Genomic DNA, 27,746 nt, shown 5'->3' on the forward strand with positions numbered 1-27,746 from the left:
GTCCTTGAAAAATATTTTGTAATATTAGGAAATGTTCAGAATATAATAACAAGCATTACCTAAAAATAATTATGGCATTACCAAAATGCCATCAGTGATTTAAAAAATTATAAATAATCAAAATGCTTCTTAACCTTTGCTAGTTGTCTATTATCTGCTAGTTCTCCCAGGTTCTCATAAGAGTTGTAAATAGTACAACACAAATCTACACAATTAAAAGCAAGAATGTAAGTCTTGCTAATCATGTGAAACAATGACAACAAAAGCATGAAGAAACAAATAACTTTTAAAGGTAAAGGATAATCCTGTTGTAACAGATATCATGGGACGAAGTTAACAAGCTTGGATAGATGAAATAAAGAGAACTAATTATATATAAAAATGAACAATGATGAGTTTTTAACAAGTCTGATTTGACTTAAAAAGAAAGGTAAGAGAGTGAAAAAATAAAGGGGAGAAAAAGTAACTGAGATTTTCATTAAAACAAATACTAATAAGAAATCTAAATATCCAAATTAGTTAAATAAAAATTTATTTTTGTTACTTATTATTTTTAATTTAAATTCTGTATTGTTTAAAGTATTACGTATGTCTCCTTTTCCCCCCATTGACCTATCCCCGCTCCCAGCCCCCAGCACATGCCCTTATTCCTTACTGTCTGTGTCCATTGGTTACGCTTATACTAGTATGCATGCATACAAGTCCTTTGGTTGATCTCTTACCTCCCCATCCCACCCTCCCCTACCTTCCCTCTGAGGTTTGGCAGTCTGTTCAATGCTTATATGTCTCTGGATCTATTTTTGTTCATCAGTTTATGTTGTTCATTATATTCCAGAAATCAGTGACATCAGGTGACATTTATCTTTCTCTGACTGGCTTATTTCACTTAGCATAATGCTCTCCAGGTCCATCCATGCTGTTGCAAATGGTAAGAGTTCTTTCTTTTTTACAGCAGCATAGTATTCCATTGTGTAACTGTATCAGTTTTTTAATCCATTCATCTGCTGATAGGCACTTAGGCTGTTTCCAAATCTTAGCTATTGTAAATTGTGCTGCTATGAGCATAGGGGTCCATATATCCTTTTTGATTGGTGTTTCTAGTTTCTTGGGATATATTCCTAGAAGTGGGATCACTGGGTCAAATGAGAGTTCCATTTTTAATTTTTTGAGGAAATACCATACTGTTCTCCACAGTGGCTACACAGTTCTGCATTCCCATCAGCAGCGCGCGAGGGTTCCTTTTTCTCCACATCCTCTCCAGCACTTGTCAGTTTGTTGATTTGTTGATGATAGCCATTCTGACAGGTGAGAGGTGGTACCTAATTGTCATTTTGATTTGCATCTCTCAGATGAGTAGTGACTCTTAGCATGTTTTCATATGTCTTTTAGCCTTCTGTATCTCCACTTTCAAAAGTGTCTATTTAGATCCTTTGCCCATTTTTTTGATTGGCTTGTTTATCTTCCTTTTGTTAAGTTGTATGAATCCCTATAAATTCTGGAGATTAAACCCTTATCGGTTATAACATTGCCAAATATGTTCTCCCATGCAGTGGGCTTTCTTGTTGTTTTGTTAATGGTTTCTTTTGCTGTGCAGAAGCTTTTTATTTTGCTGTAGTCCCATTTGTTTATTTTCTCCTTAGTTTCCATTGCCCGAGGAGCTGTATTGGTAAAGATATTGCTAGGATATATGTCAGGTATTTTGCTGCCTAAGAATTCTTCTAATATTTTCATGGTTTACCATCTGATGTTTAAGTCCTTTATCCATTTTGAGTTTATATTTGTGTATGGTGTAAGTTGGTGGTCTAGTTTCATTTTTTGGCATGTATCTGTCCAATTTTCATAACACAATTTATTAAAGAGACTATCGTCATTCCATTGTATGCTCTTGCCTTCTTTTTTTAATATATATATATTTATTGATCTCAGAGAGGAAAGAGAGAGATAGAAACATTAATGATGAGAGAGAATCACTGACTGGCTACCTCCTGCACATATCTGATATGCAGGATGTATTTTCATCCCCTAATTGGGATCAAGCCACAACCCAGGCATGTGCCCTTGACTGGAATTGAACTCATGACCCTTCTTCAGTCCACAGGCCAATGCTCTAGCCCCTGAGCCAAACCAGCTAGGGCTGCTCTTGCCTTCTTTGTCAAATATTAATTGAGCATAATGGCTTGGATGAATTTCTGGGTTCTCTGTTCTGTTCCATTGGTCTATATGTCTGTTCCTGTGTCAGTACCAGGCACTTTTGAGAACAGTGGCTTTGTAATTTAGCTTGATATCTGGTATTATGATCCCTGCAACTTTGTTCTTCTTTCACAGGATTGCTGCAGCTATTTGGGTCATTTTTTATTCCATATGAATTTTTGAGAGTTTGTTCTAGGTCTGTGAAATGTGCCGTTAGAATTTTAATGGGGATTGCATTGAATGTATAGATTACTTTGGGTCGTGTGGACATTTTAATAATGTTGAGTCTACCAATCCATGAACACAATATATCCTTTCATTTGTTTATGTCTTCCTTTATTTCTTTTTTCAACATCCTATAATTTTCCGAGTACAGGTCTTTTACCTCCTTAGTTAAGTTTATTCCTAGGTATCTCAATTTTTTTTCCAATAATAAATGAGATGTTTTTACTAGTTTCTCTTTCTGTGAGCTCATTATTGGTGTATAAAAAAAAGCCATAGATTTCTGGGTGTTAATTTTGTGTCCTGCTACATTTCCAAATTCATTTATTAAGTCTAGTAGTTTTTTGATGGATTCTTTAGGGTTTTCTATGTACAACACCATGTCATCTGGGAATAATGGCAGTGTTATCTCTTCTTTTCCAATTTGGATGCTTTTTATTTCTTCTTGTTTGATCGCTATGGCTAGCACTTCCAGTACTATGTCGAACAAGAGTGGTGAAAGTAGGTATCCTTGTCTTATTCCTGTTCTTAGGGGAAATGGTTTTAGTTTTTGCCCATTGAGTATGATGTTGGCTGTAGGTTTGTCATTTAAGGTTTTTATTATTTTGAGGTATCATACCTCTATTCCCACTTTGCTGAGAATTTTTATTAAGAAAGGCTGTTGGATTTTGTCAAATTCTTTGTCTGCATCAATTGATATGATTATGTGATTTTTGTCTCTCTTTGTTTATGTGATGTATCACGTTTATTGAGTTGTGGATATTGTAACATCCTTGCATCCCCAGAATAAATCCCACTTGGTCATGGTGTAGATATTTCTAGTGTAATGCTGGATCCAATTTGCTAGAATTTTGTTGAGGATTTTAGCATCTATGTGCATCAGGGATATGGGCCTCTAGTTCTCTTTCTTTGTAGGGTCTTTATCTGGTTTTGGGATTAGAGTAATGCTGGCTTCAAAGAAAGAGCTTGGAAGTGTTCCTTCCTCTTGAATTTTTTGAAATAGTCTGAGGAGGGTAGGTTTTAGTTCTTTGAATGTTTGTTAAAACTCCCTGGTGAAGCCATCGGTCCAGGGCTTTTGTTTGCTAGAAGTTTTTTGTGGTTTTTTTTTTCTTTAATTACTGCTGCAATTTCATTGGTAGTTATCAGCCTATTCAGATTTTTTATTCTTCCTGATTGAGTTCTGAAAGCTTGTATTTTTCTAGGAAGATGTCCATTTTGTCAAGGATGCCCAGTTTGTTGGAGTAGAGTTGTTTGTAGTAATTTTTTGAAATCCTTTGTATGTCCATGGTGTCGGTTGTTACTTCACCTCTTTCATTTCTGATTTTGTTTATTTGGGTCCTCTCTCTTTGTTTCTTGGTGAGCCTGGCTAGAGGTTCATCAGTCTTGTTTATCCTTTCAAAGAACCAGCTCTTGGTTTCATTTATCTTTTTATTGTGTTTTTTTTTTTTTTTTTGGTCTCTATGTCATTTATTTCTGCTCTGATCTTTGTTATGTACTTCCTTCTACTTACTCTGGGCTTTTCTTGTTGCTCTCTTTCTAATTCTTTAAGTTGTAGGGTTAGATAATTTATTACCAGCTTTTCTTGTTTTTTTTTGTTTTTTGTTTTTTTTTTGAGGTAGCCTGTAGAGCAGTGGTTCTCAACCTTCCTAACGCCATGACCCTTTAATACAGTTCCTCATGTTGTGGTGACCCCCAACCATAAAATTATTTTCATTGCTACTTCATAACTGTAATTTTGCTACTGTTATCAATCATAATGTAAATATCTGATATGCAGGATGTGTTTTCATTGTTACAAACTGAATATAATTAAAGCACAGTGATTAATCACAAAAACAATATGTAATTATATATGTGTTTTCCAATTGTCTTAGGCGTCCCCTGTGAAAGGGTCGTTCGACCCCCAAAGGGGTCACGACCCACAGGTTGAGAACCGCTGCTGTAGAGCTATGAACTCTCCTCTCAGGACTGCTTTCACTGTGTTCCATAGATTTGGATTGTTGTGTTTTCATTGTCATTTGTTTCCAGGATGTTTTTAATTTTTTCTTTGATCTCTTTGTTAACCCAATCATCCTATATAATAAAAGACTAATATGCTAAGTGTCCAGTTGGCCATTCAACCAATCAAAGCATAATATGCTAATGATATTCTAAGGCCGCTCAACTGCTCTCAATGCAGGATCTGCCCTCTGGTGGTCAGTGCACTCCCACAGGGGGAGCACTGCTCAACCAGAAGCCCTGAGCCAGGCTCACGGTGGCGGGAGCCCCTTCTGCCTCCACAGCAGCACTAAGGATGTCCAACTGCTGGCTTAGGCCCACTCTCCATCAGTCAGACAGCCCCTGAGGGGTCCCAGACTGTGAGAAGGCACAGGCCGGGCTGAGGGACCATCCCCCCAGTACAGAAATTTCATGCACCAAGCCTCTAGTTAATGCTGGGGTTCTTGTCCCAGCATCAAGAAGGGTTCAGGAATCTGGAGAAGGCTGTGTGTAGATGTTAAATAAGAGTCCAGAGACTAACAAAGAGTCCAGAGATGAGATATAATTTTGTAAGGCATTTGGGGGACAGAGGAGCTTAGCTAAAGGAGCTAAGTTAAAGTCTTAAGTCTAAGGCCTTAGGTTCTCCTCGTCCCCAGGGCCCCATGCTTTTCATTAACACAATTTGTCCTGAGGCGAGGTGGAGACATACACTTCAAAGGGTCAGGGTTTGGTAGAATCCATTGTCAGAATGGGGGAATTAGCCTACGGCTATTCAGGTGTTTGGCTAGTAGGAGGCAATAACATGTAGATTAAGATGCCTTTTAGCTGTCTGGCAGCCAAGAAATCAATTTAATGTATCCTATTCAGGTTTGGGGAAATGCCTTCAGCCATTCCCAGATGCAGCCCTGCTGTCATGCTGGAATTGGTCTCCAGCATCTAGTTATTTAATAACATGCTATTTAGCCTCCAAGTGTTTTATTTTTTACTAGAGGCCCATTGCAGGAAGATTCCTGCAAGAATAGGGCTTCCTCGGGCCTATTCCTGCAAGAATAGGGCTTCCTGAGACCAGAGCAAAGCAGAGAAGGGTTCTCCGCTGCCTCGCTTCCTTCCTTTTCCACTGCCTTGCTTCCTCCCATGTTTTCCACTTCGCTCCTTCCTGTCTCTGCCACCTCACTCCCTCCCTTCCCCACCGCCTCAGCTCCCTCCCTTCCCCACCACCTCAGCTCCCTCCCTTCCCTGCTGCCTTGGCTCCCTCCCGTGTCCACCGCCTTGGCTCCCTCCCTTCCCCGCCACTTCGCTCCCTCCCGTGTCCGCTGCCTCAGCTCCACTCCAGTCTCTGCTACCTCCGATCCGTTCCCTTCTCCGCCACTTGGCTTCCTTCTACAGTGCTTGGCTTCCTTCTACACTGTCTTCAGTCTTTCCTGGGCACCTGTGTATGCAAATTAACCACCATCTTTGTTGGGTTAATTTGAATACTCTTCTGATTGGCTGGTGGGTGTAGCAAAGGTACAGTCAATTGGCATCTTTGTCTTTTATTAGTGTAGATTGTTTTTATTGTTGATTTCTAATTTTATGCCATTGTGATCTGAGAAGATGCTTGATACGATTTCAATCTTTTTTAACTTGTCGAGACTTAGCCTGTGTCCTCACATGTCGTATAGCTTTGAAAATGTCCCATGTGCACTTGAGAAGAATGTATATTCATAGCTTTGAGGGGAAATGTTCTGAAGATGTCAATTAATTTCATCTGATCTAGTGAGTAGTTTAGGATTGCTGTTTATTTTTGGCTAGAAGATTTATTCAGTGATGTCAATAGGGTAAAGTCCCCTACTATGATTGTATTGCTGTCGCTCTTCCTCTTGATATCTTCAAGAAATTTTTTAAATGTATTTAGGTGCTCCTGCATTGGGTGCATACATGTTTACCAGAGTTATATCCTCTTGTTGTATTGATCCCTTTAGTATTATGAAGTGGCTTCCTTATCTCTTGTTATGGCCTTCACTTTGAGGTCTATTTTGTCAGATAAAAGTATTGCTACCCCAGCTTTTTTTTTCATTTTCCTGAAAAATATTTTTCCATCCCTTCACTTTCAGTCTGTGTAAGTCCCTTGTTCTGAGGTGGGTCTCTTGAAAACAGAATATGTATGGGTCATGTTTTCTTATCCATTCAGCCATCCTATGTCTTCTGATTGGAGCATTTAATCCATTTACATTTAAAGTTATTATTTGTAAGTACTTGTTTGTAGCCATTTTTATTCTTTATGCCTGTATTCCTTCTTCCCTTTCTGTTTCTGCTTTTTACAACAGTATCTTTAGCATTTCATGCATTGCTGGCTTGGTAGTAATAAACTCTCTTAACCTTTTTTTGTCTGCAAAGTTGATTTCCCCTTCAATTTTGAATGATAGCCTTGGTGGATAGAGTATTCTTGGATTCAGTCCCTTGCTTTGCATCACTCTGTGTACTTCATTCCAATCCCTCTGGCCTGATGTGTTTTTGTTGAGAAATCATTTGATAATCTAATGGGAGATCCCTTGTACGTAACTCTCTGTCTGTCTCTTGTAGCCCTTAAGATTCTCTCTTGCCCGGCTGGTGTGGCTCATCGGTTGAACATTGACCTATGAACCAGGAGGTCACAGGTTCGATTCCCAGCCAGGGCACATGCCTGGGTTGAGGGCTTAATCACCAGTACAGGGCATGCAGGAGGCAGCTGGTCCATGGTTCTCTCTCATCATGGATGTTTCTATCTCTCTCCCTCTCCCTTCTTCTCTGAAATCAAGAAAAATATATTTTTAAAAAAGATTTTCTCTTTGTTGTTAACATTTGCCATTGTAATTATGGCATGTCTTGGTGTTGGTCTTTTGGGGCTCATCTTGTTTGGGACTCTGTGCTTGTGTGACTTTTTTCTTCCCCAAGTCCAAGATGTTCTCTGTCATTATTTCTTCAAACAGGTTTTCTAATCCTTGCTCCTCTTCTTTCCTTCTGGCACCTCTATTATACAGATGTTGCTTCGTTTCATGTTGTCCCAAAGCTCCCTTGAGCTCTCCTCCTGCTTTCTAATTTTTTTCTCCAATTGATGTTCAGATTGGGTGTGTTTTTCTACCCTGTCTTCTAACTCACTTATTCAGTCCTCCACTTCTTCTAGTCTACTGTTGAAACCTCCCATTGTGTTTTTTTATTGTAGCCATATCATTCTTCATTTCCTCTTGGTTCTTACATATGTTGTTGATTTTCTTATCCAGTCTGTTTAGGAACTTTATGAGCCTGACTCTGAATTCTTTCTCTGACATATTGCTTGCCTCCATTTTATTTAGTTCCTTCTCTTGTGATTCCGCCTTTCCTTTTCTTGGGGGATTGTTTCTTTGTCTCCCCATTTTTGTTGTTTCTTTCTGGCCCTGGGCACCCCACTTGGGGTTTGAGAGGTTGAAGACCCTATCAGGGCAATGATCTGGAAATTGTTAGCCCAGAGGCTGGGTTTGCCTTGAGTCTCACACCTTTATTGTCTCTGCTCTGAGTTGTATCCCCTCCTCCCATGGATCTGGTCCCTCTGTTGTCTGCTTCAGATGCTTGGAGTGGTGGGAGCATGTGCACAGTTCCTCTGGTATGCGACTTCCTGTGAGGACCCAGAGCCTTTTGGCATGCAATTCACCTGTTGTCCTGGCACCTGTGGCAGGGTGGTACCTTAGTTCCCTCTGGCAGTGCACTTGCAGCACGATCCTATGACCTCTGGCTGGGCACACCAAATTGCTCTGGGTCTCCTTGGCAGCACTCTCCTGTGGCCCAAGTGGGGTGCATGTTGAGTTGCTATGGGTATCCCTGGTGGGACTGTCCCCGGGGCTGGGGTGGAGCACTGTTGGTTGCTCTGAGTTGCACAGTCAAAGCTCTCCTGTGTCCCCGAGTGGGGTGTGTGCTGGGTCACTCCAGGTCGCCCAGGCAGCAAGTCTCTGGACTCAAGGTGGAGAGGGCGAGGGTGGCTCTAGGTCACACAGTCCAAACTCTCCTGTGGTCCAGTTTGGGGTGCGCACTGGGTTACTCCGAGTCTCCCAGCAGCAGGTCCCAGGGCTCAGGGTGGAGTGGGTGGCAGGTGGCTCCAGGTCAGATGGGCACCATGGTTCTTGGGCCCTGGGTGGGGGCGGGGCACAGGGGTGCCCCTGGCTTGCACTCACTACGGGGTCCTGGAGCCAGATCCTGGGACACTGGGTCCTGGCAGGCTGGTGAAGAGGCCTGGTGTGGGAGGTCATTCTGGAAGGCACTCACTGCAGACATCATGGAGCCTGCTGGGAGGTACTGTGCTACTCACTGCCAGGGTACGGTGGTGGTTCCACGTGGGTTATGGCTGGCAAGCACCATTCTCTAGGCATCCTCTGCCCTTCCTTATTGAAAACTGTCTCCTCAGCCGTGTTTAATTTGTTAATTCTGGGTGGATAGTCTCCAATTTAGTTGCTTTTCTGGCCTGACCTCAGGAGAAGGTGTGAGACATTTCTGCCTATTCAGCCGCCATTTTTAAATCCTTTCTTACTATTTTTTAAAATGATATCAATATCCCCTTCTAAATAACAAGCTATTGAATAAACCCAAGTGACAAATGAGCCAGGTATGAGAGAACACAGTAATGTCTGGCTCAGAACATATAATGTTCTGGATTCCAGAAGCTCAAATAAAACCACAAGTAAGACCCTATACAAAGGCAAAAACAAAACAGGACAAAACTCACCCAAACAAACACACTAAAACTCTACACCATAAAATTAACATTTTTAAGGCAAAGATTGTCAAATACTTTCTTTCTATGGTACGCTTTTAAAATTCTAAATTATGAGAAGGGAGGACACTGGGATAAGAGGTTCTCCAAATTAGTATAAAGAGAGGACAAGAAGGGAAAAGAGGCCTGTAGTAACTGAGGAATAAGTAAATCATCATCAGTGATCTTGTCTCTCAGTGACCTTGGGGGAAATGTTATTAGGAGTTTCATTTTATTCATGTCTATAGTGAATTTTATTTGAATCTTTTTTTGGTTGTTTTTTTTAATACATTTTTTTTTTTTAGAGAGGAAGGGAGAGGGAGAGAGAGATAAAAACATCAATGATGAGAAAGAATCATTGATTAGCTGCTCCTTTCACATGCCCCACTGGGGACTGAGCCTGAAACCTGGGCATGTGCCTTGACCAGGAATCGAATCGTGACCTCCTGTTTCATAGTTGGATGCTCAACCACTGAACCATGCCGGCCAGGCTCTATAGTGAATTTGTTTAGCCCACATTCTATTAGAGAGGGTAACTAGTTTAATGAGAAGGACAGGTAAGAAGAGTTACAGTACAAATAGAATGCATAGGAGTCACCCTGATAAAAACCCATAAAAGACAGAAGTTAGTACAGAAAAGTGGCACATCTTTAAAAAGTAGCTAGGAAACAATTCTTTAGACTGACTCTGTTAAACTTATGACACTGATATCCTAGCCTACATATATGGATATAACTAATTTACCTATAGATGCTAACGGTGCTACCTCTGGCTGTGTTAAATTGTGTTTGTTCAAGGCTTTAAAAAAAAACTTCCCCAATATACAATGTATTTCAAAGAGAGAGAGAGAGAGAGAGAGAGAGAGCGAGAGAGAGAGAGAGAGAGAAAACAATTAGCTTAGAGTAACTACTATACAGATTTTTAAAAAGAAACAAAAAAATTTATAATTTTTGGCCAGGGGAAGAAAGACAAAACAAATAACACCTTTGATAAAGTAAACAGAGTGTTTCTTCATCCAAAGGCTGTGCTTAGCTACTAGAAAATAAATTACAAGAGTAATTTTTCATAATTTCTTATGAGTTCTCAACCTTTCAAAGACTTTGCCCAAAAAGCCCTTAACAAAGTTAGACCTAATTCTTTCAAGTGTCTGAAATCCATTCCTAGTGCAGTGGGAGAGGCGTAGAACTGAAAATGAGAAACTATTTCTCTGAGTCGCTGCCATTATGAGAAGTAGAAGGAAATCCAAGTTAAAACTGTTAAAGATTTATCTCACCCCAGAAAATCAACCTAAATTCCCACTCTCCTAATTTCTATCTATATAAGTATGGACTTATCATGACAAAAGTTCATGTTATGAGTCCTAGCTGGGTTTGGTTCAGTGGATATAGTGTCGGCCTGTGGACTGAAGGGTCCCAGGTTTGATACCGGTCAAGGGCACATGCCTGGGTTGCAGACTCGATCCCCAGTAGGGGATGTGCAGGAGGCAGCCAATCAATGATTCTCTCATCATTGATGTTTCTATCTCCCTCTCTCTTCCTCTCTGAAATCAATAAAAATATTTTTTAAAAATTCATGCTGTCCAAAACATGAACAAGTTCTAGTCAATATTTTGCTTATTTTAATCAATGTTATAATAAAATCCCAATACAAACCAAATGGTGTGGATCTTAAAGCAGAGTATCAAACCTGGCTATCACTAGAATCAGCTTAGAATTTAAGAAAAAAATTATGATTTAAAAAAGAGATTTTAGAATCTACTTAATCAGAAGCTCCAACGTCTCAGGATTCTGTATTATAACATTTCCAGGTGGTTTCTAACAACAACAACAACAAAAGGTGGATAGATTGGTAACTAAGAAACAGAGTAGCCCTTGTCAGTTTTTCTCAATGGTTAGAATATTGTTCCTGAAACCAAAGGGTCTCAGGTTCAAATCCTGATCAAGGGCACGTACCTTGATTGCAGGCTCCATTCCCCAGGTCAGGCGCATGGGGGAAGCAACTAATCAATGTGAGATGTTTCTCTCTCTCTCCTCCCTCCCATCCACTCTCTCTAAAAAAATCAATGGAAAAATATCTTCTGGTGAGAATTAGAAAAAAGAAAGAAAGAGTGTATTGTAATAGGATTTGTACTATAACATATATTTTTTAATTAGAAAGTAAAGTTTTTTTGTTTTTCTGTGCCAACTTTGAAATCTAATCCTGAAATGAAGAGATAAATTTCATGTAGTTGTAAGGATACTGTGAAGGTAGGTTTATATATATCATATGCTACATTGGCCAGGCTCTTGGCAATCATCTGGGTAGTCACCTTCTTTTGACGTAGAAAAATTTTCATTCTTGGCTTCATATACAGAATACCACAAAATGCCTATGGAACAGTGAAGGGAAAGTTATTATATTATATAGCCAATTCTACTAACATCCCCTTTAAACACTGCTAGCAACTGAGGTCTATTCTGGGCAAGGATTTTGTATTATAACATTTCCAGGTGGTTTCTAACAACAACGACAAAAAAAGGTGGATAGATTAGTAACTAAGAAACAGAGTAGCCCTTGTCAGTTTCCATACCATGTTATACTATGTCAACTACCATACTAAGGTGGTATTGAATCTATTCACTAATCTCTTTTGATGGAGCCAGTGAAAAGGAATCCTAACACCGGGCTAAAAGACTGTCATCTTTATATAACTAAAAAGATATTGTTATATAGATTTTCATGTTATAGGAAATCTTACCTCTCATTGTTGAAGAAAAACCATTCTTACTCACCCGTAAAGAATACTCTGTTTCTGGCAGTTCAGAGGTAACACCACCAGTCTCTTTTTCTTCTGTGCCAAAGTCTGATACCAGGATGTCAAATTGATCTGTATCAAAGTCCAACTCAGACTTTCCATCTTTATTTCTGGGTAAAAGAGACAAGTACCAATCTAACAAAATCTGGTTCCAAAGGACAAAAATGCACTAGGAACCCAAGAGAAAAGAAACAATATGAGCCCAAACTCAGATACCTATTTCTTTCCCTGACTACCAGTACTGAACTATACATTACTCAGTTTGAAGACCACACAATATTTAGGTTATTTCTAGTCTGAACAAATCTAATATGCTTCATAGAGGTGGTAATGCCAAGTACAGAAGGAAAGAAAAAAAGAAAAGTGTGTATGTATGTGATCTGCTCAAGCAATTGGATATCAGTTATCCTCAAAGAAGGACCTTATAATAGATCCCAACCTTCTGGGTATTGTTGTGTAGGTCATTCAACATCATTTTCCTAACTGAATAAATAGATGAATCAAAACCTACTTTTTCTAATTTTAGCAATTGTGTAAGGACTAAGGAGATAGAGATTTTAACAGATCTTATTTCTAAGGGAAAAAAGTTATTATTTGCTAGTTCTCTAGAATATCATTTATGGAATTATCTTTTAAATATAATAGTACTCATATTCCTTTCATAAGGATCTTTCTTTTTCTCATAATCATTTCGGGTCACTTAGCTCTGGTTCATTCCAAGACTCTGAGTTATATCACTAACAACTGCCAGTGAAAAAAGCCAAGACCTATTTTTATTCGTGATGCGTTAGGGAGAAAACATATAAATCAGAACAAAACAGTAGTATTCCCAAATACTCTTAAATAGAGAGGGAGGGGAGGGAAGGGATGGGGAGGGAAGGTAGGTTGGTTGCATGACTGAACGAATAAAATTGAAAACGATTCCTGACCCTCAGAGCCACCTCAAAGCTTAGTGATACCTCCTTCATACTTCATTCAGGCTTTGCAAGCTCAGAGCTGCTGCGGTGAAAATGTAGCTCTTTCTTCAAGGCTGGGCAAGAGCCATTGTGGCATGTAGCTTTTATAAAGCCCATGTCATTATAATACTATATTCTGGATTTTCCCGGATAATCCTGATTCTTGCTACCCCATCCCACTCTAACACATACTCTGAGGAGGTTCCCTGTCCTTGCCCCTCACCATTCACCATCCAAGGAAAAGAGGTCTGGAGAAACATTTTTTGAAATTGGGTAATGCTGCATACTATATTGCTTTTATATAATGTTATATAATGCAATAACATTAGCCTATTGAAGCCTCTGAGAAGTCCTTCAATAAAACAGCATGGTAAACTTTAAGCCAGATTTTCTTAAAGTTATAGGACCATGGAATCCTGTATTTACATGACACCTACTACTATATAGTTGAAAAACAATGTACAAATAATGTGTTTAAGTCACTGCAAATACCTCAGGAAAATGATCCTTTACAATATAAATTGTATTATTTGACACTTTCCAAGTAGGACAAAAGAAAATCTAAATTGCCAGTGAGAAAAAGCTCTTTACTTTTTGTTCTTTTTAGTTGAAAGTACTCTATACAAACCAGCATAGCATTTGTTTGTTTGTCTGTTTGCTTTTTAATTTACTGATTGATTTTAAAGAGTGGGGGAGAATTGGAGAGAGGAAAACAACAATTTGTTGTTCCACTTATTACGCTGATTGCTTCTTGTATGTGCCCTGACCGGGGATAGAACTTGAAACCTTAGTGTATGAGGACGATGCTCTAAGCAACTGAGCTACACGGCCAGGGCAAGCATGTTTTTATATAAGTTTAACCCAGCTAAGAAAGGAGGTGAAATACTTGAGTTAAGAAGAAAAATATACCTGATACCCTATTCTATTAAACATAAAAATAACACCTCTATTTTATAATAATTTTTTTTTTAGTTTTTAGTGGACCCTTAACTATATTCCATTTGATCTGACTAAATACTAAAAAATGACATAGTCTAGAGTATTTCTAGACTGTCTTATTAGCTCTCAACACATAACCAGAAGCCAGCCTCATTATAGTTCAAATTTATCTGCTTCAAAGATTTTTCTACTGTGTTGGAGAAACCAAGATGGCGGCATAGGTAAACACCTAAAATTGCTGCCTCACACAAACACTTCAAAATTACAACTAAAAGACAAAACAGACATCATCCAGATCCACAGGAAGGCTGGCTGACTGGAAATTCAACAACTAGAAGGAAAGAGAAAAGCACACTGAGACTCAGAGGAGGTGCAGAAGTAAAGTGCAAAGGCACGGAGGCACACATGGAAAGGGCTGGCAAATGAGGACATGGTTGTCTTTTTCAATTGGGAGGGAGTCTCAAGCACCCGACTGCTCTGAACTCCAGTTCCAGGCGAGTCTCTGGGGACCCAGACTCATACGAGGAGAAACTGGACTGTCTGGCATTGGGTGGAACTCGAGGGTGACGTTCTCTCACAGGTGCTTGCAGTGATTACTAAGGGACCCTGAGACCTGGGGCCTCTTAGGGCAGGGCTGAGGATCAGCCATAGCTGTTTGCTTCGCCCTGTTGATTCCCTGAGACCCTGCCCCACCCAAGCTGTGTGCAGAGGCTTTTGCATATGAATGGCCTGGTCCTTTGCAATCTAAAATTACCTAACAAACTGCAGCTGGGTCAGAGATACACAGAGCATCCAAAAGAAGGCCCAAGGCCCCACAGCAGCTTGCATTGCTTCACAGCTGGGCCTCATCTGGGCACCTCCAAACACCAAACAAAGAAGACGAATCTGCAGATCTCTCCGTAGCTCCTGCTGGGTAGCCTCAAGCAGAGGCTAAATTAGCACCTCCTTAGAGATTCAAGAGCCAGTGTACCCAGTGGTCAGAGTGGGACCATCCAATAACAACTCCTCAGATCCATAAGGGACACACTCAGGGGGCAGACTCAGTGAGCACCAAAGCCCCACTGAAGCAAGTCTTGCCCCAGAAGGGTGTCTCCAGCACAGAAGTTCTCCCACCATAGACACAGCTGATTCTCACAGACAATTGGCCTGGAGGTCAATTCCTCCCAGTGATACCTACAACAATCAAGGCTTAACTACAACAAGACTGTGCACAAAGCCCACAAAGGGATGCACCAAGAGTGTCCACCTCAGGTAATTGAGGAGGCTGAGCCACTGGGCACTATGGGACACTTAGCACAGAAAGCCACTCTACCAACACAGGGAAGCAGCCAAAATGCAGAGACAAAGAAACAGGTCACAAATTACAGAAATGGAGGAAAGCAAACTACTGGATATAGAGTTCAAAACCATGGTTATAGGGTTTTTCAAGAATTTTCTAGAAACCGCCGATAAATTTAGTGAGACCCTCAAGAAATTTAGTGAGACCCTCAAGGATATGAAAAAGGACCAACTGGAAATTAAGCATACACTGACTGAAATAAAGAATAATATACAGAGATCCAACAGCAGACTAGAGGATCGCAAGAATCAAGTCAAACATTTGAAATAGAAAGAAGCAAAAAACACCCAACCAGAAAAGAAAAAAGAAAAAAGAATCCAAAAATATGAAGATAGTGTAAGGAGCCTCTGGGACAACTTTAAGCATACCAACATCAGAATTATGGGGGTGCCAGAAGAAGAGAGAGAGCAAGATATTGAAAACCTATTTGAAGAAATAATGACAGACAACTTCCCCTACCTCAGCAGTTCTCAACCTGTGGGTCGCGACCCCTTTGGGGGCCGAGCAACACTTTCACAGGGGTTACCTAAGACCATCGGAAAACACATATATAATTACATATTATTTTTGTGATTAATCATATGCTTTAATTATTTTCAATTTGTAACAATGAAAATACATCCTGCATATCAGATATTTACATTACGATTGATAACAGTAGCAAAATTACAGTTATGAAGTAGCAATGAAAATAATTTTATGGTTGGGGGTCACCACAACATGAGGAACTGTATTAAAGGGTTGTGGCATTAGGAAGGTTGAGAACCACTGCCCTACCTGGTGAAAGAAATAGACTTACAAGTCCAGGAAGCACAGAGAGCCCCAAACAAAAGGAATCCAAAGAGGACCACACCAAGACACATCATAATTAAAATGCCAGGAGCAAAAGACAAAGAGAGAATCTTAAAAGCAGCAAGAGAAAAACAGTTAGTTACCTACAAGGGAGTACCCATACGATTGTCAGCTGATTTCTCAACAGAAACTATGCAGGCCAGAAGGGAGTGGCAAGAAATATTCAAAGTGATGAATCGCAAGAACCTACAACCAAGATTACTTTACCCAGCAAAGGTATCATTCAGAATTGAAGGTCAGATAAAGAGCTTCACAGATAAGAAAAAGCTAAAGGAGTTCATCACCACCAAACCAGTATTAGATGAAATGCTGAAAGGTATCCTTTAAGAAGAGGAAGAAGAAGAAAAAGGTAAAGATAAAAATTATGAACAACAAATACATATCTATCAACAAATGAATCTAACATTTCTCTGGGGAAAGGGGTGTGGGAAGAGACTGGACAAAAATCGCACACCTATGGATGAGGACAGTGGTGTGGGGGGGGTAAGGGCAGAAGGTGTGGTGGGAACTGGGTGGAGGGGAGCTATGGGGGGGAAAAAGAGGAGCAACTGTAATAATATGAACAATAAAGATTTAATTTAAAAAAAAAAGATTTTTCTACTTCTAATTCAGCCCCTCTAAACCACTAATACAGAGGTCTTTATTTTTAAATATTGTGTTGTGCTTTGTTACCCTTATGTCTCTTTTCCTTTTATTCCCTTTTTACTGAATTTATTGGGGTGACATTGGTTTACAAAATTATACAGTTTACAGGTACACAATTCCACTTCACATCATCTGTACCCTGTATTGTGTGTTCACCGCCTCAAGTCATGTCTTCATCCATCACCATTTATCCCCCATATACTCTTCTCCAGTTCCACCTCCCTGCTGCAGTCACCACACTGTTGTCCATGTCCGTGAGATTTTTCTTTTTTTCTTTTTCGCTCAATCCCTCCAACCCCCAACCCAGTTTCCCAACCCCTCTTCCAACAGCTGTCAGCCTGCGCTCTATTTATGAATCTGTCTCTATTTTGCTTACTAGTTCATTTTGTTCATTAGATTCTACATATGACTGAAATCATATGGTATTTATCTGATTGACTTATTTCACTTAGCATAATCTCCAGGTCTATCTATGCTGTTGCTAAGGTAAGATTTCCTTCTTTTAACAGCTGAGTAGTATTCCACTGTGTAAATGTACCATAGATGCTTTATCCACTCATCTACTGATGGACACTTAGGCTGCTTCCAAATGTTGGCTATTATAAACACGTTGCAATGAACATAGGGGTCATTTATTCTTTTGGATTAGTATTTTGGGTTTCTTCAGATAAATTCCCCAAAGTGGAATTGCTGCTTCATAAGGCATTTCCATTTTTAATGTTTCAAGGTAATTCCATACTGCTTTGCATTGTGGCTTCACCAACCTGCATTCCCACCAATAGTGCACAAAGGTTCCCTTTTCTCCACATCCTCCACACTTGTGGTTTGTTGATTTATTGATGATAATCATTCTGACAGGTGTGTGGTGATATCTCTTTGTAGTTTTAATTTGCATTTGTCGATGATTAGTGATTTTGAGCATCTTTTCATATGCCTATTGATCATCTGAATGTCCTCTTTGGAGAAGTGTCTCTTCAGGTCCTGTGCCCATTTTTTTTTTATTTTTTATTTTTGAGACTGGGAAAGAAAAGATGAAGCCCTGTCCTGGAGAGGTCAAGCACAATCAAGAAGCAAAACAGTCATCAGGAGACAAATCCGAAGTCTCTGTTCTGTAGGGAGACTACTGCTACCCCACAAATGAAGGAATACTAATCCCTCTCAATGTTAATGGTGGAATTACACCCCAGCCTTGAGTTCGGCTAATAAAGAATTCAGAGCCAAGAACTCAAATACAAGCAAAAGTTTATTTAGAAAGGCACAGAGGTAGAAGTGAACCAGCTGGGGTGTATGACTTAAAAAACATGTTATAGAGGCAAAAGAGGGGCCCTTGGAGCTTAGGAGAAAGAAAGCAAAACTAACATGCCTGAGGGAAGAGGGGGAAAGGCATGCTCCAAAGAGTGTGTCTGGGGAAAGGAGAGGGAGAGCACATCCCATGCCCATTTTTAAATTGGATAGTTTATTCTTTTGGTGTCCAGTTTAATGAGTTCTTTATACATTTTGGGTATTAACTCCTTATCAGATGTATTCAGCAAGAATGTCTCCCATTCAGTGGGTTCTCTTTTCATTTTGTTGACGGTTTCCTTTGCTGTGCAAAACTTTTTAGTTTGATGTATTCCCATTTTTTTTTTGTATCCCTTGCCTGAGGAGATATATCAGAAGAAATATTGCTACAAGAAATGTCCAAGATTTTACTGCCTATGTTTTTTTTTCTAGGATTTTTATGGTTTCACGTCTTACATTTAAGTTTTTTTATCCATTTTGAGTTTATCCTTGTGTATGTTGTAAAAAGGTGGTCTAGTTTCATATCTGTACAATTTTCCCAACACAATTTACTGAATAGACTGTCTTTATGCCATTGCATGTTTTGATTCCTTTGTCAAATATTAATTGACTATAAAAGCATGGGTTTATTTCTGGGCTATTCTATTCCCTTGACCTCTATATATGTTTTTATGCAAGTACCACTGTTTTTATTATTATGACCTTGTACTATAGTTTGATATCAGGTAGTATGATTCCTCCAAATTTGTTCTTCTTTCTCAAGATTGCTGTGGCTATTCAGGATCTTTTGTGGTTCCATATAAATTTTTGGAATATTTGTTCTAGATCTGTAATATATGTCATTGGTATTTTAATAAGAATTGCATTGAATCTAAAAATTGCTTTAGGTATTATGGACATTTCAATGATGTTAATTCTTCCAATCCATGAACACACTTATTTGTACCTTCTTTAATTTCTTTCTTCAGTGTCTTATACTTTTCCAGTACACGTCTTTTACATCCTTGCTTAAATTTATTTCTGGGTATTTTTATTCTTTTTGAAGTAATTGCGAGTGGGATTGTTTTCTTAGTTTCCCTGATAGTTCATTATTGGTGTACAAAAATGCAACTGATTTCTGGATATTTAGTTTGTATCCTGCTATTTTACTGAATTCATTTATCAGTTCTAGTTTTTTTGGTGGAATCTTTAGAGTTCTCTATATTCACTATCATGTCATCTGCAAATAATGACAATTTTACTTCTTCCTTTCCAACTTGGATACCTTTTATTTCTTCTTCTTGTCTGATTGCTGTGGCTAGGACTTCAAGGAGTATTTTGAATAAGGGTGGTGAAGGCAGACATCCTTGTCTTGTTCCCAATCTTAAGGAAAATGCTTGTTAATGTCTAGTTTTCACATTTTATTTTCAGTCAAATAAGTTAAATAACTATCATGTACCTATCTCAAAACAGTGACCATAAATATAAAATAGATATGTATAATGGATTCTAAATATTTTAGAATAACATTGAACTGTCTTGATTATTTGTGGCAATAGCTTCAGGATATGCATGTCTCTTCATTATCAAGCTCCACATTTTACTAATAAGAACCACTATCTCTCACAGATCTGTGGTTATACAAAAGTTAAGAAAAAGTATGCAATGAAATGCAAATATCTATCAAAATTTATCTACTCTGCTTCTCTAGAAATTTATTAAAATGTACTTCATCATACTACCTTTGCTTATTAAAATCTATCACCCTTGGTATACTATACCTGCGGATGTTCCAAATGAGAACACGAGTGCCTTTTTTGCCTGGGATGGCATCAAACTGGGACAGCAGGTCATTTTCACTGTTGAAAATTGAATAGTTCAAGATGGCTTCTAGGCTGGGCAAGGAATCCTCAGTAATAATCATTTTTTGTAAAACCAAATACAGTCAAAGAAAACTTAATATTTTAAGAAGATGCTATAATTAGGAAGATCTGCCTTTTGTGTTGTATGTTTAGACAAAATATAGACATAAAGCGGGTATCGCTGCTACAGAAGAAAGGAAAAGGCAAAATGAATAAAGGTTGTAGAGACAAACATAAAAATCAGTTACCCCTGCAGAATATAGCTTCAAAAATATAATGTAAAGACTGTCCTATATTTACAAAACAGATCAAAGGCTGAATTTTCAGACCCTTTGGAAGCAATGAGCTCAAACTTCACTGCTTTACTGCTTGGGTCAAGACGACCTGGTATCTAATAAAAATAACAGCTTGTCTAGGAATGGGGAAATGAGTGATTCTGCCATCAGATAAGCTGATGAATAGAAGGTTTCTAGGAGTATGATATAAATGTAGCTGCCCTTAGAAGAAAAATAAGAGAGAGGGGGCACTTTACCAAAGGAGTGGTGGTGTGGGAGAGATAGAGATCAAATCACATAACAGCGAAATTTTCCATACAACAAAAACATTTCTAGGCTTCTGTCAATTGTCCAGTTATTTTTTTAAAAAAAACATTTAATAGGGGGAATTCAAGTTAAGTTTAGGACAGTTGAATTGATAGCTGGATTTGTTGTGAAGAAAGAGGTTTCTATCAAAATATCAGATTAGACTAATGTTTAACCAACATTTCCAGAAAGGATATTGTTTAGCTGGTTGAATGGAACAATTGGCACAATAACTGCCTGGGCCTGGACATATTCCAGGTAGGTCTGTGATAGGAGTCCAACAGTGAGAGTACCCCCATTCTTGGTGAAGACAAGAGCGTCCTTTCCTAGCCGCATGGAGCCTGACTTGAAACCATTACCAAAGACCCCGATGGGACACTGGCTCTTCTTTATTACTTTATCTGTAAAGCCAAAGCTGTAATTACACAAGAAAAAATAAATCAGAAAAAAGAAAGCAGAAAGATAAAAAGCATCCTACGATAGGTGGCAAGCAGAATGTTTAGCTTACAAATGAGTAACACTTGTAAAACGTCATTCCTTTTTTTCTGTTGATATTCTGGGCAAAACTATTAAGTTAAAAACATAGGAAATTACTATGGGGTAATGGGACTGATTTTACTGTGTGGTTTGTGTGTGCATAAATACTTCCAGTACATTAGTGTCCCATTCTATAAATGTAAAGGCGGCCTCTTTTTACTAGCAAAGATAGCTGGAGAAGTCCATGGGTCTAGAGAAAATGGCTCTGATTGCTAATAGGAAGGTTAAGGTAGGGTAAAAAGCGTGGTTATCTCAGAGTACACTGTATAGAGGGTAGCAAAAGTACCAGATAGTGGCACTGGTCAGAGGTGCCAGTCGAGGCATCCCCTAACCTGGTTACATCACCTTCTAGAAATCTGAAAGTCAAAGGTTATATATCTAAACAATTTCAACTCTCCAACCAAAAGATAACCCTTCCAATTCTTACCCTCTGCTTCATCTGCTGGGACAGTTTGTTGGAATGTGGCCAAGGGATAAAAATAGGTAGTTCTGCCTCTGAGTATCAGCAAACAGCTGCAGTATAAAGTCTCTCTTGTTCTATTAAGGGCATTTCACTGAGTCACCTCAACAATCTCTGTATCTCCTTATGATCAGCTTAATCTGGGAGTCAGATCTTTTCCCTTTTATACATTCTCCATTCAAACATGCAACAGAATAATAGAACCAAAAAAAAAAAGATATGAAACCTAGAAAATGATTATTATTATCTTCCTCATATATCTTCCCTCACCACAAATAAAACTAATTTTAAGGATTATTTCTTTCCAGATTGACTAAGTTTATAGTGTTATACACTATCATTCATTCAATAAATATTTACTAAGTACCTATTATGTGCCATGCATTGTGCTAAATACTGGAGACAAAACTGTTAATAAAAAGATACAAGATTCTTGCCCTTGTGTTACAGTCTAAGGAAAGATTTCATATGTTACAGATTAGATGCTTCTCCAATATCAATAAAATAGATACTCTATATGCTATGTCTGAGCAGCATGGCCTTGGTTCTTTTACTTTTGAGCAGGATTGAGTTGCCTGGCTTCCACTTCCTGAAGACTGTGGTTTGTGTTTTCCCTAAGAAGGAGTACCATCTTTTAATTTTCTTTTTCAAAGTGTTACGTCCTTCTAGAGTAGACAATTTACAAGAGCTTTGTGCACCTACAAATAAATATAACACAAGGAAAAGTAATTTCTAGGGCAGTAGTTTATTTGAAAATCCCAAAGACTATTGTGTTTCTGCTGTCTACGGGCCTTAGTATTCCAGGAAATAAACTTACAGAGGTTGGTAAGATTAGGGCATTCCTATTCTTCTAAAGAAAAAAACTGGATATAAAAGATGTGGTTATTATGAGGAATAAATTATATACTATATGCACAATATATTATAAAACTAGGGGCCCAGTGCATGAATTCATGCACCTTGAAAGGAACTCTGGGCCTCAAGGCTGTGGTGGGCACAGGGGCAGGTCTCAGCCTATCCTCCGCGCCCCTGCCTGGTCCCTCCCACTGCCGCCCCTGGTCCCCTCTCTGCTAGCAGCCCTGCTCCTGCCACCGCTGCTCCCATGTGCTAACACCCCGCTTGCACCTGCTGATGGCACATAGCGATTGGGACCAGTGCCAGCAGTGGGTGTGAGCAGAGGCTGCTACCCTGGTCACCCCTCAGGAGCAGGGGGAGGTGGAGAAGCCCTCAAGGGCAATCAGTGCTGGCAGCCGCTGCTTGCACCTGCTTATGGTGCTGAGCAATCAGGACCGGCGCCAGGTGCCGGCAGCGGGTGCGAGCGGTGTCTCCAGTGTCAGCTGCAGGTGCCAGCAGGGCCAGTGCCGGCAGCAGGTGCAAGCGCTGGATGGGACTGCGGCGTGCGGGAGCAAAGAATTTTCAGTAACCACCAGAGGCTCACCCTGATGACAGCGACTGGCGCCCCACCTTGTTCTGGCGCCCCCGCTCACCTGCTCCACCATCCTGCCGGTGGATGCCCCCCATGGTCTGCATGCGCCCCCTGGTGGTCAGCGCACGTCATAGCAATCGGTTCTTCAGTTGTTCGGTTGTTCCACTGTTCGGTCTATTTGCATATTAGGGTTTTTTATATATAGATAATATTCAAACTTGAATTTTAAACTAACTCTAGAAGTCACTGAGAATTGTCGTGTGCTATCCTCTAGCTCCACTTCAGACCTAATATCATACATAAAACTCAAGGCTCTTCATAAGCAGTAACCTACCATGTGAAATGAACCTACATGGTTATCTGAACTTAAACTTTCTCTAATGCTACAAAAATTTCAGTTAGGTGGTCAAGAGAAAGTAGTGAAAACAAAATTCTTTATTACTCTCTTAATTTCCTAGCCATTCCTGACCTTTCTGCCATCTATCATCTCTTCCCTTTTGTGAGTATAAACCCTGATTGTGTTACTTAGTTTGAGAAGACCAAATGGCTGTACAAGGTTGAGAAAGTAAGTAGTAGGGTAGGGCCAGAACAAGAAATGGAAAAGGTTATGAATAATGAGAAGAGAGAATCTGGAACTCTGGATATTGTTGTTATGTTCCACTTCATTCTTCCCATGTGTTCTTTTATTCCACTTAGGTATTCTATTTAACTGAAAATTGCAGAATGGATGCCAGATACCAATCAAATAACTACCTAATATGAAAGCCCTCACAATAAATAATAGAATTGTAGGAATGAATTTTGTATAGTTTGGTATAGCTCATTCATCTTCCACAGAGATAGCTTGGCTTAGATAGGTGGTTTCACTTCACTAAGTCCTGTTCTATCCTTTCATGTAAGAAACAACAGTGTTTACAGATCAAGGGGGCTTGGATATCAGCTCTTTGAGTGGAATTCAGGAAGACAGCAGCTTGCTCCTAACTTTATTAAAATGTCAATATTCTAAAATCTACAGAGGTGAATTTAAATTGGGGCTCTGATCAATGAAACAAACCTTAGAAAATCCATGAACACACAAGGGTGGGCACTGCTGTTTCCTAGATACATTGTGATGTAATATGCAATATCAAAGAATGAAAGACTAAGCACATTGCCATTCTCTTGCTGTCGTTTTTAAAAATGACCTTCTAGGAAATGCACTTCTGAGCAGAGGTAGCAAGCAAATCCTTCAATCCATGGATCTGTGGATGCTGTTTATTCTTGTCTTCTCAAAGAAGAGGTTTTCCACCTTGCTGAACAAGGCAGCTGAATATATAGACCAGCTGGTTCACACACTAATCACAAAAGCTAAAGATAATTAATTATGGGCCTTAAATAAATTTAATGATAGGCTTTTCCTATTTTATTTGATTTTCATGGGATTCTGTATTTATGGAGAAACTGTTGCTGCAGTTACATAACTATTTTATTTGCCTGAAAATTGGAAGGTTACCATAAAGAGATGGAAAATGTGGATAGGATTATAAGAAACATTATAGATCAAATAGAATTTCTGTAGGCTTAACAATTTTTCACATCTACCTCTTATTATTTTTTCCAAATATAAAGGTAATATTCCCCCAATCCATATAAGAAAAATTAATATACTTAATAATAATTTTCAAAGCTACCTCTAAAGTTCAATTATTTAAAAAAGAAATTGTGCTAAGTGAAATCCTTGGCTAGAAGTTAGGATTGGATTAAATGATCTCTTCTAAATAGATGGGACCTCCTAACAGATTGAAGTTTGTTTTAAGTTACGATCAGAAATAAAATCCAGCACGTACACCATACATAATCCAGGACTTTTAAAATTCTTTAAAATTAACTTTTAAATATGAGGAACAATTTCCCAGCTCAAAATGGTGGGAAATATATTTGACATGATAATGCCAGAAAAGGCTATGGTGAAAGAGGTTGCCACCTGTTTAGGTCTGTTTTGTTCCCCAAGAAAGAAATGAAATTTTAAATGAATATTACACATTCTTCATATTTCAACTCAAATGTCATTTCTTAAGGGTAGACTTTTTTGTATTCCATAGATTAGTTCTCATAGAAACTACTTTTTTCATAGCAGTTATTACTAGGTGGGACAGCCTATTTAGTAGTATTGCTTCTAATCAATCCTTTTCTATATTTCTCTTTAACTGTCAGCCCCTTAAGAGCAAAGATCATGTCTGACTGGTTCACCACTTTGTCTCCAGTGACTTTCACATAGGTGTCCAGTATAAATTTGTTGAATGAATCTGGAACAAAAATTGTTGCAATTATTTTAAAAAACCATCCTCCTTTTTCCTCCTGCTTTGTAACTATAAGCACCAATTTTCACAGACATAGTTTCCACAGACAAAATGGAAAGTGGTAAGATCTGCTGGGCCCACTATTTGACACCAACATCACTGGAATAAGGTATGATGGGAAGGAGTTGGTAAAAAGATAAATGATTTATTTATTTAAATATATTTTTATTGATTTCAGAGAGGAAGAGAGAGGGAAAGAGAGATAGAAACATCAATGATAAGAGAGAATCATTGATCGGCTGCCTCCTGCATGTCCCCTATTGGGGATCGAGCCCACAACCTGTGCATGTGCCTGTGACCGGAATCAAACCGAGGACCCTTCAGTCTGCAGGCCGATGCTCTATCCACTGAGCCAAACCAGCTAGGGCAGAAGATAAGTGATTTAGAAAATAAACTAGTACATGCAGAATTAGATATATAAATATTTTTGTTCCATCCCATCTAAAAGTGTATTTATTTTAATAAAAAATATTAACTTTAGCAGATAAAAGTGATGGCCAGCTCTGTAACTTCACCAACATACTGAACACATTTTTATCTCACTTCTAGATGCTTTCCTCAAACATTCTTTTAATTATGAGGGTCTGAAACACAAGGTACTGCTGAGTAGTAAAACATAACCAAATTTATAATTAGTTATGCCCAAATTTCATTTCTTTTCTTTGATGGATCAACTGGATTTCCCTACAAATAGGGTTACAGAATTAGAATACCTTCAAAGAGAATTACAACAAAATTAATGTTTTCTAATTCTATAGTTTGAAGCCCTTTTCCTTCTATAGAATCCCTCCATTGTTACTCATGCTTCACATACTAGTTCAGGAAGCCAGATGGAGAGTAATCAACCTCATCTGCTAAATAAAATGAAGAAAGAAGGAAGGAATTAAGAAAATACTCATCTTTCACTGAGTGATATGTGAAGATCATAAAGTACATTCTCAACCACAAACCTTTTCAAGTAATTAGCTGAACTGAGAGTGGCAATACATATCGGTATCACAAGTTTCAGCAGCTATAAAAGAATTTCCTGACTTTGAATTTCTACTGCAAAATCTTCAAAGATTATGTATATAAATGCCTTGTATTTATCTTTCATGGGGCTTGATCATACACAGCTACATTCATAGTTTTAATCCAAAGATCATCCCAATTCCAATACTTCTGATCTAAAAGTAATTTAGGTTAATATAAATTATAGAAGGTCCCAGACCAGTGATGGCCTCCACATTTTGCACTCGCTCTTCTCTTCACCTGAATTCTATCCCTTCATACCCTGTTCCTTTACCTTGTTAAACTTGACTACTCACACTTAGCTCTTAACTAATACTTCATCTATGGCACTTTTCCTGACCTCTTAGATCAGATTGTGTTCCCCTGCTGACTTGTCCCATGGCATCCTATACTTTCTTATCATTATACTTATCATTTTTATTATGATTATTAAAGGCCCGGTGCACAAGCACGACATTCGTGAACTGGGGGGGAGAGGGTCCCTCAGCCTAGCCTGCGCCCTCTCACAGTTCGGAACCCCTTGGGGCAGGCGGACATCCCCCAAGGGGTCCTTAGTGCTGCTGTGAAGGCATGAGAGGCTCCCGCCACTGCCGCTGCACTCTCCAGCCTTGAGCCTGGCTTCTGGCTGAGCTGCACTCCCCCTGTGGGAGTACACTGACCACCAGGAGGCAACTCCTGCGTTGAGCGTCTGTACCTTGGTGGTCAGTGCGTATCATAGCATCTGGTCGTTCTGCTGTTTGGTCAATTTGCATATTAGGGTTTTATTATATAGGATTGCTTAATTATTTGAATTGCTAGTTAGACTGTATGTTCTGTGAGGGCAAAAACAGTATCTATTTCATAACCAGTGCCCTGGCACATAATAAATGCTCAATAAATATTTGTTAAATGAATAAAGGTAAAGTAAAATATTAAAGAAAATTATTAAGCCTTAACTATAGTTCATGAACACAAAACAAGAGACAAAGAATGAAACATTTTTACCTGAGCATTCGGTGTAATTTATGAGGCGTCATTCCACATCCATCATCAGTAAAGGTCAAACAAGATTTATTCTTGACCTCCTCAACATCTATAAAGACCGTCCTGGCAGATACATCTGGATCTACAGCATTATCTGTAAAAGGTAGAAATCTGTAATATTAGATCGCTTTTCCTAATATTCTAATAAAATCTCTAGTTCAATGCCCCTAAGACATAGAACATGTTCTTTATTCCCTTCATGTGGATGTCCCAGAAGGTGAGCAGGAAGTAGTAATGGTAGTGCACATACTAGGTTATAGGAAACAATAGATATGATAGCAGATGGAATTATAAGCTGATTTTTCTTTCATATAATGTCTGATCTGTGATCTGCTTTTCTTCCTTTAATCTTCAGAGTCTGTGGGAAAAAATAAATCTTCTTATATAAAAAGCATTTTGCTCTGTTTCATCACATTACTTCTTGTCTTTTAGCCACTTTGCTGCTCACGAACACACATAGTAAAGGATGGTTGTAGAGAAGAACTAAATCACAATTTTGGTACTAATAGATGTGTATTGTACACATTACAGTTTATTGTGACAATCTTATTTTCTACTTTTTTACATAAATTCCTCTGCTAAAGAACACAGATAT

The 27,746-nt window shown here is 38.9% G+C and overlaps 1 protein-coding gene across 2 annotated transcripts in view; it reads right to left on the bottom strand.

Moving 5' to 3' along the window:
* Positions 1-27,746, bottom strand: part of MORC4 (MORC family CW-type zinc finger 4) — a gene marked incomplete at its 3' end in the record, with an annotated part of 81,253 nt that overhangs the window by 39,304 nt on the left and 14,203 nt on the right. For both annotated transcript variants that reach the window (XM_081115065.1, XM_081115066.1), the window contains exons 3-7: positions 27,113-27,245; positions 20,553-20,770; positions 19,694-19,841; positions 11,899-12,031; positions 11,367-11,495 (exon numbers count right to left, since the gene is read on the bottom strand). In XM_081115065.1, coding sequence (XP_080971191.1) covers positions 11,367-11,495; positions 11,899-12,031; positions 19,694-19,841; positions 20,553-20,770; positions 27,113-27,245 — 761 coding nt within the window. The remainder of the gene's footprint in view (positions 1-11,366; positions 11,496-11,898; positions 12,032-19,693; positions 19,842-20,552; positions 20,771-27,112; positions 27,246-27,746) is intronic.

The sequence above is a fragment of the Myotis nattereri genome (assembly GCF_964212035.1).
Source record: "Myotis nattereri genome assembly, chromosome: X".
Taxonomy (NCBI): domain Eukaryota; kingdom Metazoa; phylum Chordata; class Mammalia; order Chiroptera; family Vespertilionidae; genus Myotis; species Myotis nattereri.